Raw genomic sequence first — 10,764 nt, forward strand, 5'->3', positions numbered from 1 at the left:
CCGGTTTTTTTTTGTGTGCTCTCGCCGGAACACATAATGAGATAATTAACATTTACATAATTAGCTTTGGAACGCCAAGGGGGATGCCCGCGGTTTTCAGAATCTTGTATTTTAATAAATAATACTAAGGTAAATAATAATCGGTTTTTAATCATCCTAGCGCTCCCCCCCCCCCGAAAGGATTGTCATGAAATATCTTTCCCCCTCTCTCTCTCTTACTCACTAGTGGAATGGAACGTCCGCCCGAGGAGAAGGGGAAGCACGCACACTGCTTACCCGCGGCACACGGACGGAGAGCCGCGCAATGCTCGCGCCCCATTGGCCGTTCTTTTCACCCCCATATCTCTGCAGGGGTGCGTCCGATGGAAAAGTAGAAAAGGACTTTTCTGCTCAGAATCACCCCCAAAACAGGCCTATTCACTTTTCGCCTCTACCTGATCTACACCCTGTATACTACAATTGCATGCTGGCGCTCAAGCGACACTCTACGCAGTTCGTCACCGGTTTTGGATCTTAAATGGCCGTCATTCAGTTCAACGCATCGTTCGTTCCTGTGTCAAATGCATCAGACACAAACCGCCACTAGTAGATTATATCATGGGTAATCTACCTGAGCCTAGAGTAACAGAATCCCGCCCATTCACTAACGTCGGGATTGACTACTGCGGCCCCTTCTTCATAAAGGAAAGGAAAGTACGCAACAGAGGTCGTATAAAGGTTTACGTGTCGGTCTTCGTATGCCTCGCCATTAAGGCAGTCCACTTAGAGATCGCGTGTGACCTCACCACTGAAGGGTTTCTGGCGGCCTTACGACGGTTCGTCGCTCGACGGGGAGTCTGCAGCAACATTTACTCAGACAATGGCACAAATTTCATCGGTGCCAATAGTGAGCTGAAGGAGATCCACGAGTTTCTGAAGAATGAGGACCATCAGCAAAAAATTCTTCATTTTGCAACGTCGAAGGAAATCCGATGGCACTTCATCCCAGCGCAGTCTCCAAACTTCGGTGGTCTTTGGGAAGCAGCGGTCAAATCCTTCAAACATCACCTGAGGTGGATTGTGACCAATGAGTTGCTGACTTTTGAAGAATTCAATACACTAACTATCGAGATTGAAGCCGTGCTAAACTCACGACCTCTCACTCCTCTTTCAACGGATCCAAATGATCCAATAGCATTGACTCCTGGCCACTTCTTGATTGGTGACTCTCTGACAAATCTCAGAGGTCCTGACTTTCGGGAGACTCCTAGCAATAGACTCTCAAATTGGCAACACATCCAGAAGTTGAAGCAGGACTTCTGGACTCGCTGGCATCGAGAGTACATTAGCGGGCTCAATGTCAAATCCAAATGGATACATGGGGAGCACTCAATCAAGGAGGGTACTCAATCAAGGAGGGTACTCTTGTAATCATCAAGGAAAACAATCTACCACCAATGCAGTGGGCATTGGGCAGGGTCATCAAGGCTCACGCTGGTACCGATGGCATCATCCGAACAGTTACGGTGAGAACTGCTAAGGGTATCTACGACCGCAACGTGAGAAAATTGGCGCCTCTACCCAACACTGATGATCCGACATGTTGATCAAGTCTTCTCAACAGGGGAGCATGTTCCGTCGCGGAATGGTTCATCGTGTCGGAATAATTTAGATTTCAAAACAAGGGGAAATCCCCACAATTTTCCTTAAAGGTTTTTACCGGAATTTATTTACTATAAACTTATATATATGTACTATAAACTTTTATTTTTATCTTAGTATCATAAAGGCCACATTTTCGAATAATCTGGCCTCTTAATGTGTTCTTTTCCTTTTAGACTAGAGAGTTTTCTAGCAATTACAACCTCGGACTATTCCCCAATTTCAAGAACCTTTTCTGTTGAGAACCCTCATTTAAATTTAGGAAATATTTGTTATTGCTTTTAAGGTAGGATCATTTATTACCTGATAGTACCCACTCACCCACTGACCGTTCCAACCTTATGACACCCTTCCCCTTCCCCTACACGATCACTACCTACTCCACCCTCAAAATAAACTGACAAATGACAATGTCCGTATATTTCCTTGACCAATTCAAAACCACCAATTTTTGCCCAGTCCACGTGAATTTCAAATCCACAACTCAACATTTTTTCCTCAACAACTTCAGTACTCAATCTTCCTTGGCGATATTAACATCGCAGAGTATCGACTGTTCTTTCGTGAACAATTCTACATTGACATCGTGTCGTTATACCCAAGTCTTTTAATCCCAACTCCGTTCACAGTCCAATCATTTTTAATTTTCATTTAAAAAATATATAAAATAATCCTTTGTATAAAATAAAAGTGCGAAATATATTCATTTTGAAGTGAAGTGACATTGTTGATATTTGTTTATTAATTTTAACTCTAGACTTTCCAACAGTTTGTGAAAAATAAATATTTTTAAATCAAACTAAACAATCCCCTTGGGAAAATCATCTCGCCACTTCCGCTTCCAATCCACCCTACCCGGTTAAAATCATCAATGCCCTAACAAACTTAAAACTCAGGGTAGCGGATATCTGAAAAAGGAAAAAAGCAAATATTTATCAAAAAAGAACCCAACTATTTATTTTAAAAAAACGTGAATATTTATTTTTAAAAATTTTCTAATTGAAAAAAACTTAAAACTAAAATGCAAATTTTTAAAATATTACTTGGCTTTTATTGACTTTTAATGCCGTTAGACCGTCCTGACAAGTCTAGAGGTGTAATCAGCCTTCCGGCCATTTTACACCCTGCCTTTAGACAGCCGTCTAACCGCTGGTCTCGAGTATCTGTGCCCTACGCGCTAACTCGTAGAGCCCCTTAATACCGTCCCTGTCGACATGTATCTCTGTGCATGCAGACCCAAAAACGTCCCATCTAACTGCATCGAGCCCGCTGCATCTTGTGCATAGGTGAAAAGGATCCTCCTCCTTCTCCCCGCAACTTTTGCATAGGGGGTCAGGCCTTTTGCCTATGCTCGATAGGTACAGAGCCAGGGGCCAGTGTCCAGTGATAAGCCCCACTATAGCTCGGAGTTTAGCCCTGTTTAGGCCCAACAGAGCTTCTGCAATCTTCCTAGTGGGTCTTTTCAAGAGGGATTTTGCGTGTCTGGCGCCCGTTTCCGAGCCCCACCTATACCACAATCCTCCTGTACCCACGTTTCTTGGCTAGGTCCTTCACAAAGTGAGTGTGCACGCCTACGCGCTCCACTCCCCCTGGGAGGCCTTTCTGCATCCGTGCTTAGCAAGCTCATCGGCTTTCTCATTGCCTCTGATGCCAGCGTCGCTCGGAATCCAGGCCACCTCTAGCCGATTGTGTACGGCGATTTCCTCCATTAGCTCTACGCATTTACCCGATAGTTTTGAGCAATACTCATATTTGAGTATTGCCCTCAGTGCGCGTCTGCTGTCTGAGTAGATGAAGATCTTTTTGCCCTTGTCCCCTTTCTCCAGGATGGTCCTGGCGCAGGTCCTCAGGGCAGCCCGCTGTGTCTGGAGCACGGTTGCGTGCGAATCCAGCACGATGGCCTTCGCTATGGCGGGCCCCTCAGCCCATACCCGCGCCCGTGCTCGTCCGCTCAACCCAGATCCATCTATATACCAGACTAGCCTCTGGGGCGGCGTTCAATCCGCGTCCTGTTCTGACGGGGTTTCTCCCCCATCTAACGTTGAAAGAGAAGTTCCTGGCACCGCACAACAGTAGCCATTCCAGCTCTCTGTCGGCGCGGAGAATACTAGCATGTCCAATCCTGGCTCCCTTCCACGTTCCCTGTGACTGCATTCTTGCAGCCGATTTGGTCGCCTCGTCCCTTATGATTAGGTGTGGCGGTTGCATGAAGAGCAAGGTCTCTAGTGCTGAGCTCGGAGTCGTTCGAAGGGCCCCAGTTATGCCCAGTATCGCAAGCCTGTCTACTCTGTCCACCACTTTACTTATTCATTCATTTTTTTCATTCCCCCCCCCCCCCCTTCCTCTTCCCCACCGCCGCCAGTCATCTCTTTCTGCCGCCGCAGGGGAGTATTACGGTATGGTGGGGACACTACCACACTCGCATGGTTTCCTCACCGTCGTGCGAGCGGTTAGCCCACGCCCCTGATTCGTCCAACTTCAACCCTGAATAAGTTGAAGAGGCTGCGTCTGATCAAAAAGTCGCTCAGGACTTTTCAATCCAGAATTTCACCCCCAACTTAAGTTTAAAGTCTGGACGTTCAATTGTGGGACACTCTGTATACAATGTTACACGTGCCGACTACAATATATTACTGTGTCCTGGAACACTCGATTTTGACATATTCGGCATGGAATTTGCCGTGAGTGGTAGGGGTAATCCGTTGAGGAATTCGGACTACAACAACACTGTAGTAGTGAGACAGAAGGTGTCGTCTGACTCGGACAGTGCTGGAATCTAGTGCTACATGGCTCCCCTGTTTGGTGAAGTGGCCGTGGTATTTTGAAAAAAATCTGTAACAAAAAAAACGTATAGCGTGGTGACTGCTGAGGTAGCTATGATGGCTGCCTTGGTCGCCTTGGGCGGATGACAGTTACTCGCTTGCGTTTGGCCTGGGTATTCGATACGGCTAGGTTAGTTGCCGTGCTGGTGGACGGCTGAGGATCGTCGTGATCTTGCTGTTGCAGTGGCTCTGGAGGCTAGCCTAGCACCTGTTTTAAATCCTCTGGCAGGACGTACAGTCGGTCAATTGAGATGGGGACGCTCTTATATTCCCCGAATCCTCCGGTACGGAAGTGAACCTTGCAGAATTCCTCATGCCGACTGATCACTCGGAACGGGCCAGTGTAAGGCGATCCAAAAGCCCTACGGACTTGATCGTTCCGGGCGAAAACATGAGAGCAAGTCGCCAGATCCTTGAAAACGATGATCTGTCTACTTCCGTGTCGAGACGTCTATTGTGGTGCCATGGTGCGGAGACGCTTCTTCGGTTTTCCCACCATGTCTGATGCTAGAGACCGGTCGCCTGAAGGGGCTACGAATTCGCCTGGAAGACGCAGTGGCTCACTGTAGACCATCTCGGCTGGCGTGGTGGAGGTGTCTCCCTTCCAGGCATTTCGCAGACCCAGCAAAACGATTTGGACGGCGTCGTACCACTCGTTTCCGTGGCAATAGATTGCGGATTCTGGCTGGCGATGGAGTCGTTTGACTAAGCCGTTTGATTGCCGATGATACGGTGTTATCATTAGACGACGGTTGCCCAATATTTCCGACAGCTTCTGGAAGGTGGCCGGGAAGAATTGACTACCTCGATCAGACGTCCTCAGTGATCCTCAGTGGCACTCCATGTCGAGATATCCAGTGGAACAGCAGATCTTGAGCGACTGTATTGCGGCTCGAGTCGATTAGCGGTACTGCTTCTGGATATCTGGTGAACCTATCGACGATTGTTAGGCACCATCTATGGCCCTTCGATGGAGGCAGCGAAATACGGTCGATGTGTATGTGCGCGAACCGTTGCGATGGAAGTTGAATATTTCCGAGCTGGGTTGCACAGTGACGAGTTATTTTATTCCTCTGGTACTCAAGACAGTGTTGCTCCCATTCAGTTCAGTCCTTTTGTATCGAAGGCCAGACGTATCTAGCCGATCCAAGTTTTCCCGAACCCCTCTTTCCTGGATGAGCCAACGAATGCAGGGAAGTGAACACCTGCTTCCGTAGAGACTGAGGGACGAATGGCCGCACTGATTTCGATGAAACATCGCAGTATAGTACGGTGTCCAGCTCAGGAAAGTGGATTCTCTGGCGTCGAAGGTCGCCTTCCTCTTGTTGAATGTGCAGTTGAAGCTCTTCGTCCTGTTGTTGGGCTTGTGCCAGTTGTTCGGTAGAAACAACTGCTGACACGGCATCAACTCGAGAGAGAGTGTCGGCGACGATGTTATCGGCTCCCGCTACGTGACGTATGTCAGTCGAGAATTGCGCGATGAAGTCCAGCCGCGTGAACTGCCACGGAGTTACACGTTCCGGCTTCTGGGCGAACCAATGCGTCAAGGGCTTGTGGTCCGTAAAAATGGTCACGTTACGACCCTCAAAATTGTGCCTGAAGTGCCTGGTAGCTTCATATACTGCGTTCAATTCTCGATCGTACGTCGAGTGCTTGAGTGCTGAACCAGATAGCTTCTTGCTAAAGAAGGCTATCGGCTGCCAAGATCCCTGGTGACGTTGTTGGAGAACCGCTCCGATGGCGTGATCTGATGCGTCACTAAAAATTGCCCACTCTGCTTCAGTGGTCAGGTGCGACAACAAAGTGGCGTTCGCAAAGGCTTGCTTGGCGTTCTCGAAGGCTTGGTCCAGGTCCGTGGTCCATTCTACCGGATGACAGCCTTTTAGGCCCGGGCCTTGTTGTCGGTGAGTCAGTGGAGAGAGGATTTCGGCAGCTCCCTTAATATATCGGCGATAAAAATTAAGGGTGCAGAGGAATCTCCTGAGGGACTTGACCGTAGCTGGCCGCGGGAACTCTCTGATGGCTGCGACTCTGCCCTGCGAATCTTCAGACGGCGATGTCGTCCAGGCTTCCGCTTCGAGCAAAAGGTGTTATGATTACGTCGCTAAACCGGAAGAGACCGGAACTACAACTTTTGATAATCCTTCGGTTATGGTTAAACGGCGTAGAGGATCTGGTTCTCTCTCAATCCCAATGACCCGGGGTGGCTCCCTTCTGGAGGAATCCTCCGCTTCTCGCCACGTGACTTCGAACGTCGTCCATACAATAATGCAAAATATGGACTTTACTCGTGGCAAGGGCCTGGGTAAGAAAAATCATTTTATCGCTGAGCCCATTCAGGCTTCTTTGCATAAGGGTCGACGAGGTTTGGGTCATAGTAACCAAGCTCTGATCAAAGCCATTGGGAAATGGGATCGATCCCAAGAAATCATAAGCGTTAGGGAGAAAATCTACTGGTTGAGAAATGATCAGGAACCACCAATAGCAGAGGATTTCAGGGGTTGGATGCGCAGGGCTCCCTGGAAAAAGACCATTGATGATGAAACTTTATTTTGCGAGCCCCAGATCCTTCACCAGGTCATAAGCTCGAAGAGCATTTTCGATGGTTTAGAAAAACCTGAAATACAAAGGGCGAGGATTCATTCGAATCCCTTTGAAACAATCAGAGGTGTATTTTTTCTTAATCGCGATGCTGTAAAAATGGCTAATATTGACAGAGCCTGCAATTTCATGTTCACTAATCCAACAACGGCAAATCCAAATGAGATCCTCTACTTCGCCGACGTATGCGCCGGTCCTGGAGGATTCAGTGAATATGTCCTGTGGAGGAGGAAGTGGCATGCAAAGGGCTTTGGATTCACCCTGAGGGGCTCCAACGACTTTCAATTACATAACTTTTACGCTGGACCACCAGAAACTTTTCATCCTTTTTATGGACCCAAGGGTGATGGTAATATTTATGATCTGGAGAATCAACTCGCCTATCAACAACTTATCATGAATCATACCCAAGGACAGGGTGTTCACTTCATGATGGCTGATGGAGGATTTTCGGTTGAGGGAATAGAAAGTATTCAGGAGATTTTGTCGAAACAGTTATACTTGTGCCAATGCCTGGTGGCCCTTAAGATTGTGCGGACAGGTGGACACTTTGTTACTAAATTGTTCGATCTGTTCACACCATTCAGCGTGGGATTGATTTACTTGCTATACAGATGCTTTGAAAAAATATCAATTTTCAAGCCGAATACATCTAGACCTGGCAACTCTGAAAGGTGTGTATTGTATAATTTTTACAAAATAAAATACATTTTTTTTTTTTGTAAATTTTCCAATAATTTCATTAATTTTTCTTTCTTGTGTTCTAGGTACTTGATTTGCGAGAAGAAGAAGAGTGAAATTGAGGCTGTGATCAACTATCTTTCATATGCTAGGGAAGTTCTTCTGAGGGCTGACGGGAACGGCGATATCAGGGAATTGGTACCTGTGGAGTTGCTCCAAGATGCCGATAGCTTCTACAACTATATTTGTAGTTCCAACAACGATCTGGGAAGGAAACAAGTGATGGGACTCTTGAAGATCGCTGCCTTTGCCGAGAATCGGAACCTCTCTGAGCCGAAGCAGACGCAGATGAGGAAGGAGTGTCTTGAATATTGGCATCTACCGGACCAGATTAGAATAGTCCCCATGCTCTTGAAACCAGAGGAGAGACTTCGTTCAATCGTCGTCGAATCTGTTGTAAAGTACCTGAGCGCTCCTCCCATGATTTTGACTTCTAAGAATGTGACAACGACTATCCTGGAAAATCCCTGTGATTGGTATGCAGTACTCTGTGGATCGGATGCCAGTGGAACAACACCTAGCAAACAATTGACTTTCTACTTGGGTATGGGAAGAACCAATGTCTTTAGGTTGGTGAAGAATACCTGGGAGAGGGCCGACAATATTGAACTGCCTCCTAATACATTTGTTTATGCTGAACTGGTGGAGGAGATGAGAGGACTGGAAAATAATATCCGGAGAACTGAAGCATTGCATATTGTCGATGCGTATCTCCTGGGAGGAGAGGATGTCAGCAGAAATTCACTTCCAGAAAGGTATGTTTTGGACTTTTTAAAAAATTTTATACGGACGTTTAAAAATCATTTTCTAATCTATTTGAAATCATCGTGTTTTTAGGTATGCTCTCATCAATAAATTCTGTGAGTCTCTGTGGAAGCTCAATAACTCTGCATATTGTCCAGTTCGTGCCAAGGAATTGCATCCTCTGGATCGTGAGTTACCCATGACACTTCATGTACAACCCTGTACATTGATAAACAAGAAGAAATTATTAGTACATTATCTACAAGATTCATACCCGAGGAGGACACGCCCCGATAACGATCCACTATCCTTTGTACCAAATAGTGTGGTATTCTTGAAGACAACTAGTGCACCCTGGACACGAGTTATCAGTAGGGAAACTAGCCATCATTATTACTTCAATTCTATGACGAATGAAAATTTTTATGCTAATCGTCGACCAGAATCAGCTTGTGCTAGCTTCCTCGAGACATTTGTCACTCGAGTGCAGTGGCATTGGCCGGGGGATTCATCTCTTTCAATTAATTATATATACCATAATGTAAAACAGAAGTGCCCTGTTTATATACCGGAAGATTAGTGACATAGATTCATCAATACTTAGGAAGAATTAATTTTATAATTTCTCATTGAGGTATTTATTGCGTGGTCAGAAAGAACTTATATATTTCTTGTTTAGCAAAATTCTTCATAAAAAAACATTTTTCATTTTCCTGATGATCCCATAAATACTTAATATTGTAAAATAGTAATTAGTTTAGTTTCTAGTTGTTGAGGCGACGGCCTCATGTGGCGAAGGGTGGCAGCACCTCCTGGGCGAGGTCTGCCTGACCGGCCGCGCTGGCATCCAGGTGCCTAATTGCACCTGAGGCGCTGCCCTAATCACCGTTTCCGATGATTTATCTGGAACGTTCGATTTTGTTCTCGAACGTTCCATATATCCGTTGGAATTCTTTTCGGACGTTCCGAGAGTCACTTCTCAACGTGCTCTCATGGTGATCTATCGCTACGTTACATCTCCGTCACCAAGTTTGTCTCTACCGCGCTTCATATTCAAGTAATTGTTCGCGGCTCAAGTGCAACGCACATAATTATATTTCGGTACAGGTTTTGTGAACAACTGACATTGACGTGAAATAAATAGTTTTTGAGTGACAAAACACAGTGCGTCTCGTGTCACCGTTTATTCTCCCCCGTTAACCCGCATCCCCCTCTCTACCGGTTTTTTGTGTGCTCTCGCCGGAACACTAGTATTGATACAATATTATTGGCTTATTATTGTACATAATTAGTAGTCAGTAAGTGGGAAAAATTGATTAATTCATAAAAATTCATGGATAAAATTATTCATTTCTAGTAATGTAGAAAAATATTAAATATTTCGATCAAGTCCACTCAACTTTTGTATAATTCGAAGAACATTTGATTGAAGTTGACATCACACAATGAAAATTAAAATACAAAATGAATGAACAATTAATTGTTCTAAAAAATATATTGATAGATTTTTCCACTAAAATTTTCATAAAACTTTTTCAATGAAATCTGTGAATGAAAACATCAATTTTTGGCAATCATTACCAGTTCTCCAGGAGCTGGTCATAATCGACTGAAACTCTAGATATTTTTGCCATGAATGTAAATACTGCACGTTTATATAATGGGATAAATGAAAATATATTTGTAATTTAAATCCCAATATTTATTTAAACATTAACATTGTTTTAATAATTTATTTTGTTTTCCATCATCAACACTATTTCTGACTTTCGCTAGTGATGACGAGTTGTAATTAAAAGAACAGTGTGGAAAATTTGTTTCTAATGGAGTTAATATTTTAAGGTGAGAATAATCAGGGAATAAAACAATTTAATTTAACAAAAATCTTGTTTTCATTTATGAAACATATTGAAATTCTTAAATATTTATTTAGAGTTATCTCCCAACTTTCCTCGAGTTGATTTTACTTTTCATCCAATTAAAATTCATAATCTCCTCTGTGGTATGTGATCAGCTCCTCCGAAGGTAATCCGGAGATATTACTCTGAACTCCCAGTGGATGATCGGCTGAAAGTGTACAATTCTACAATTAATTTTTAAACTAACCACGGTAACAATCCTGGAAACGTCTAGGTGCCCACATTTTTGTATAGAAATCTTTTAACTACCTTTCACATACAAAAATGATTTGTACAAAATATATATCATGGTATAT

The 10,764-nt window shown here is 44.6% G+C and overlaps 3 protein-coding genes across 3 annotated transcripts; 2 read left to right on the top strand and 1 right to left on the bottom strand.

The window, feature by feature from the left end:
* Positions 1 to 597: 597 nt before the first annotated feature.
* On the top strand, positions 598 to 1,586 carry LOC135171580 (uncharacterized). Its single transcript, XM_064138209.1, has 2 exons — positions 598 to 1,398; positions 1,443 to 1,586. Exons 1-2 carry the CDS (start codon positions 598 to 600, stop codon positions 1,584 to 1,586), a joined length of 945 nt encoding a protein of 314 aa, XP_063994279.1.
* A 1,197-nt stretch (positions 1,587 to 2,783) lies between these two features.
* On the bottom strand, positions 2,784 to 3,795 carry LOC135171581 (uncharacterized). Its single transcript, XM_064138210.1, has 3 exons — positions 3,682 to 3,795; positions 3,217 to 3,626; positions 2,784 to 3,147 (listed from the first exon to the last, which is right to left on the bottom strand). The coding sequence occupies exons 1-3, from the start codon at positions 3,793 to 3,795 to the stop codon at positions 2,784 to 2,786; spliced, it is 888 nt and encodes a 295-aa protein (XP_063994280.1).
* A 2,936-nt stretch (positions 3,796 to 6,731) lies between these two features.
* Positions 6,732 to 9,163, top strand: LOC135171583 (cap-specific mRNA (nucleoside-2'-O-)-methyltransferase 1-like). The gene is made up of 4 exons (XM_064138211.1): positions 6,732 to 7,738; positions 7,832 to 8,560; positions 8,643 to 9,033; positions 9,125 to 9,163. Exons 1-4 carry the CDS (start codon positions 6,732 to 6,734, stop codon positions 9,161 to 9,163), a joined length of 2,166 nt encoding a protein of 721 aa, XP_063994281.1.
* Positions 9,164 to 10,764: the final 1,601 nt, after the last annotated feature.

This window comes from Diachasmimorpha longicaudata, chromosome 20 (genome assembly GCF_034640455.1).
Source record: "Diachasmimorpha longicaudata isolate KC_UGA_2023 chromosome 20, iyDiaLong2, whole genome shotgun sequence".
NCBI lineage: Eukaryota > Metazoa > Arthropoda > Insecta > Hymenoptera > Braconidae > Diachasmimorpha > Diachasmimorpha longicaudata.

Excerpts from the sequence above, each read along its gene's own strand:
- LOC135171583 (XM_064138211.1), top strand. The coding sequence starts at position 6,732 with ATGCAAAATATGGACTTTACTCGTGGCAAGGGCCTGGGTAAGAAAAAT. Across the intron at positions 7,739-7,831 it reads AGACCTGGCAACTCTGAAAG|GTACTTGATTTGCGAGAAGA; the intron begins GTGTGTATTGTA and ends CTTGTGTTCTAG. Across the intron at positions 9,034-9,124 it reads TCGAGACATTTGTCACTCGA|ATTAGTGACATAGATTCATC; the intron begins GTGCAGTGGCAT and ends ATATACCGGAAG.
- LOC135171580 (XM_064138209.1), top strand. The coding sequence starts at position 598 with ATGGGTAATCTACCTGAGCCTAGAGTAACAGAATCCCGCCCATTCACT. Across the intron at positions 1,399-1,442 it reads AGGGTACTCAATCAAGGAGG|TGGGCATTGGGCAGGGTCAT; the intron begins GTACTCTTGTAA and ends CCACCAATGCAG.
- LOC135171581 (XM_064138210.1), bottom strand. The coding sequence starts at position 3,795 with ATGCAGTCACAGGGAACGTGGAAGGGAGCCAGGATTGGACATGCTAGT. Across the intron at positions 3,627-3,681 it reads CCAGGAACTTCTCTTTCAAC|AGGCTAGTCTGGTATATAGA; the intron begins GTTAGATGGGGG and ends ACGCCGCCCCAG. Across the intron at positions 3,148-3,216 it reads TCCCAGGGGGAGTGGAGCGC|GTGGGGCTCGGAAACGGGCG; the intron begins GTAGGCGTGCAC and ends ATTGTGGTATAG.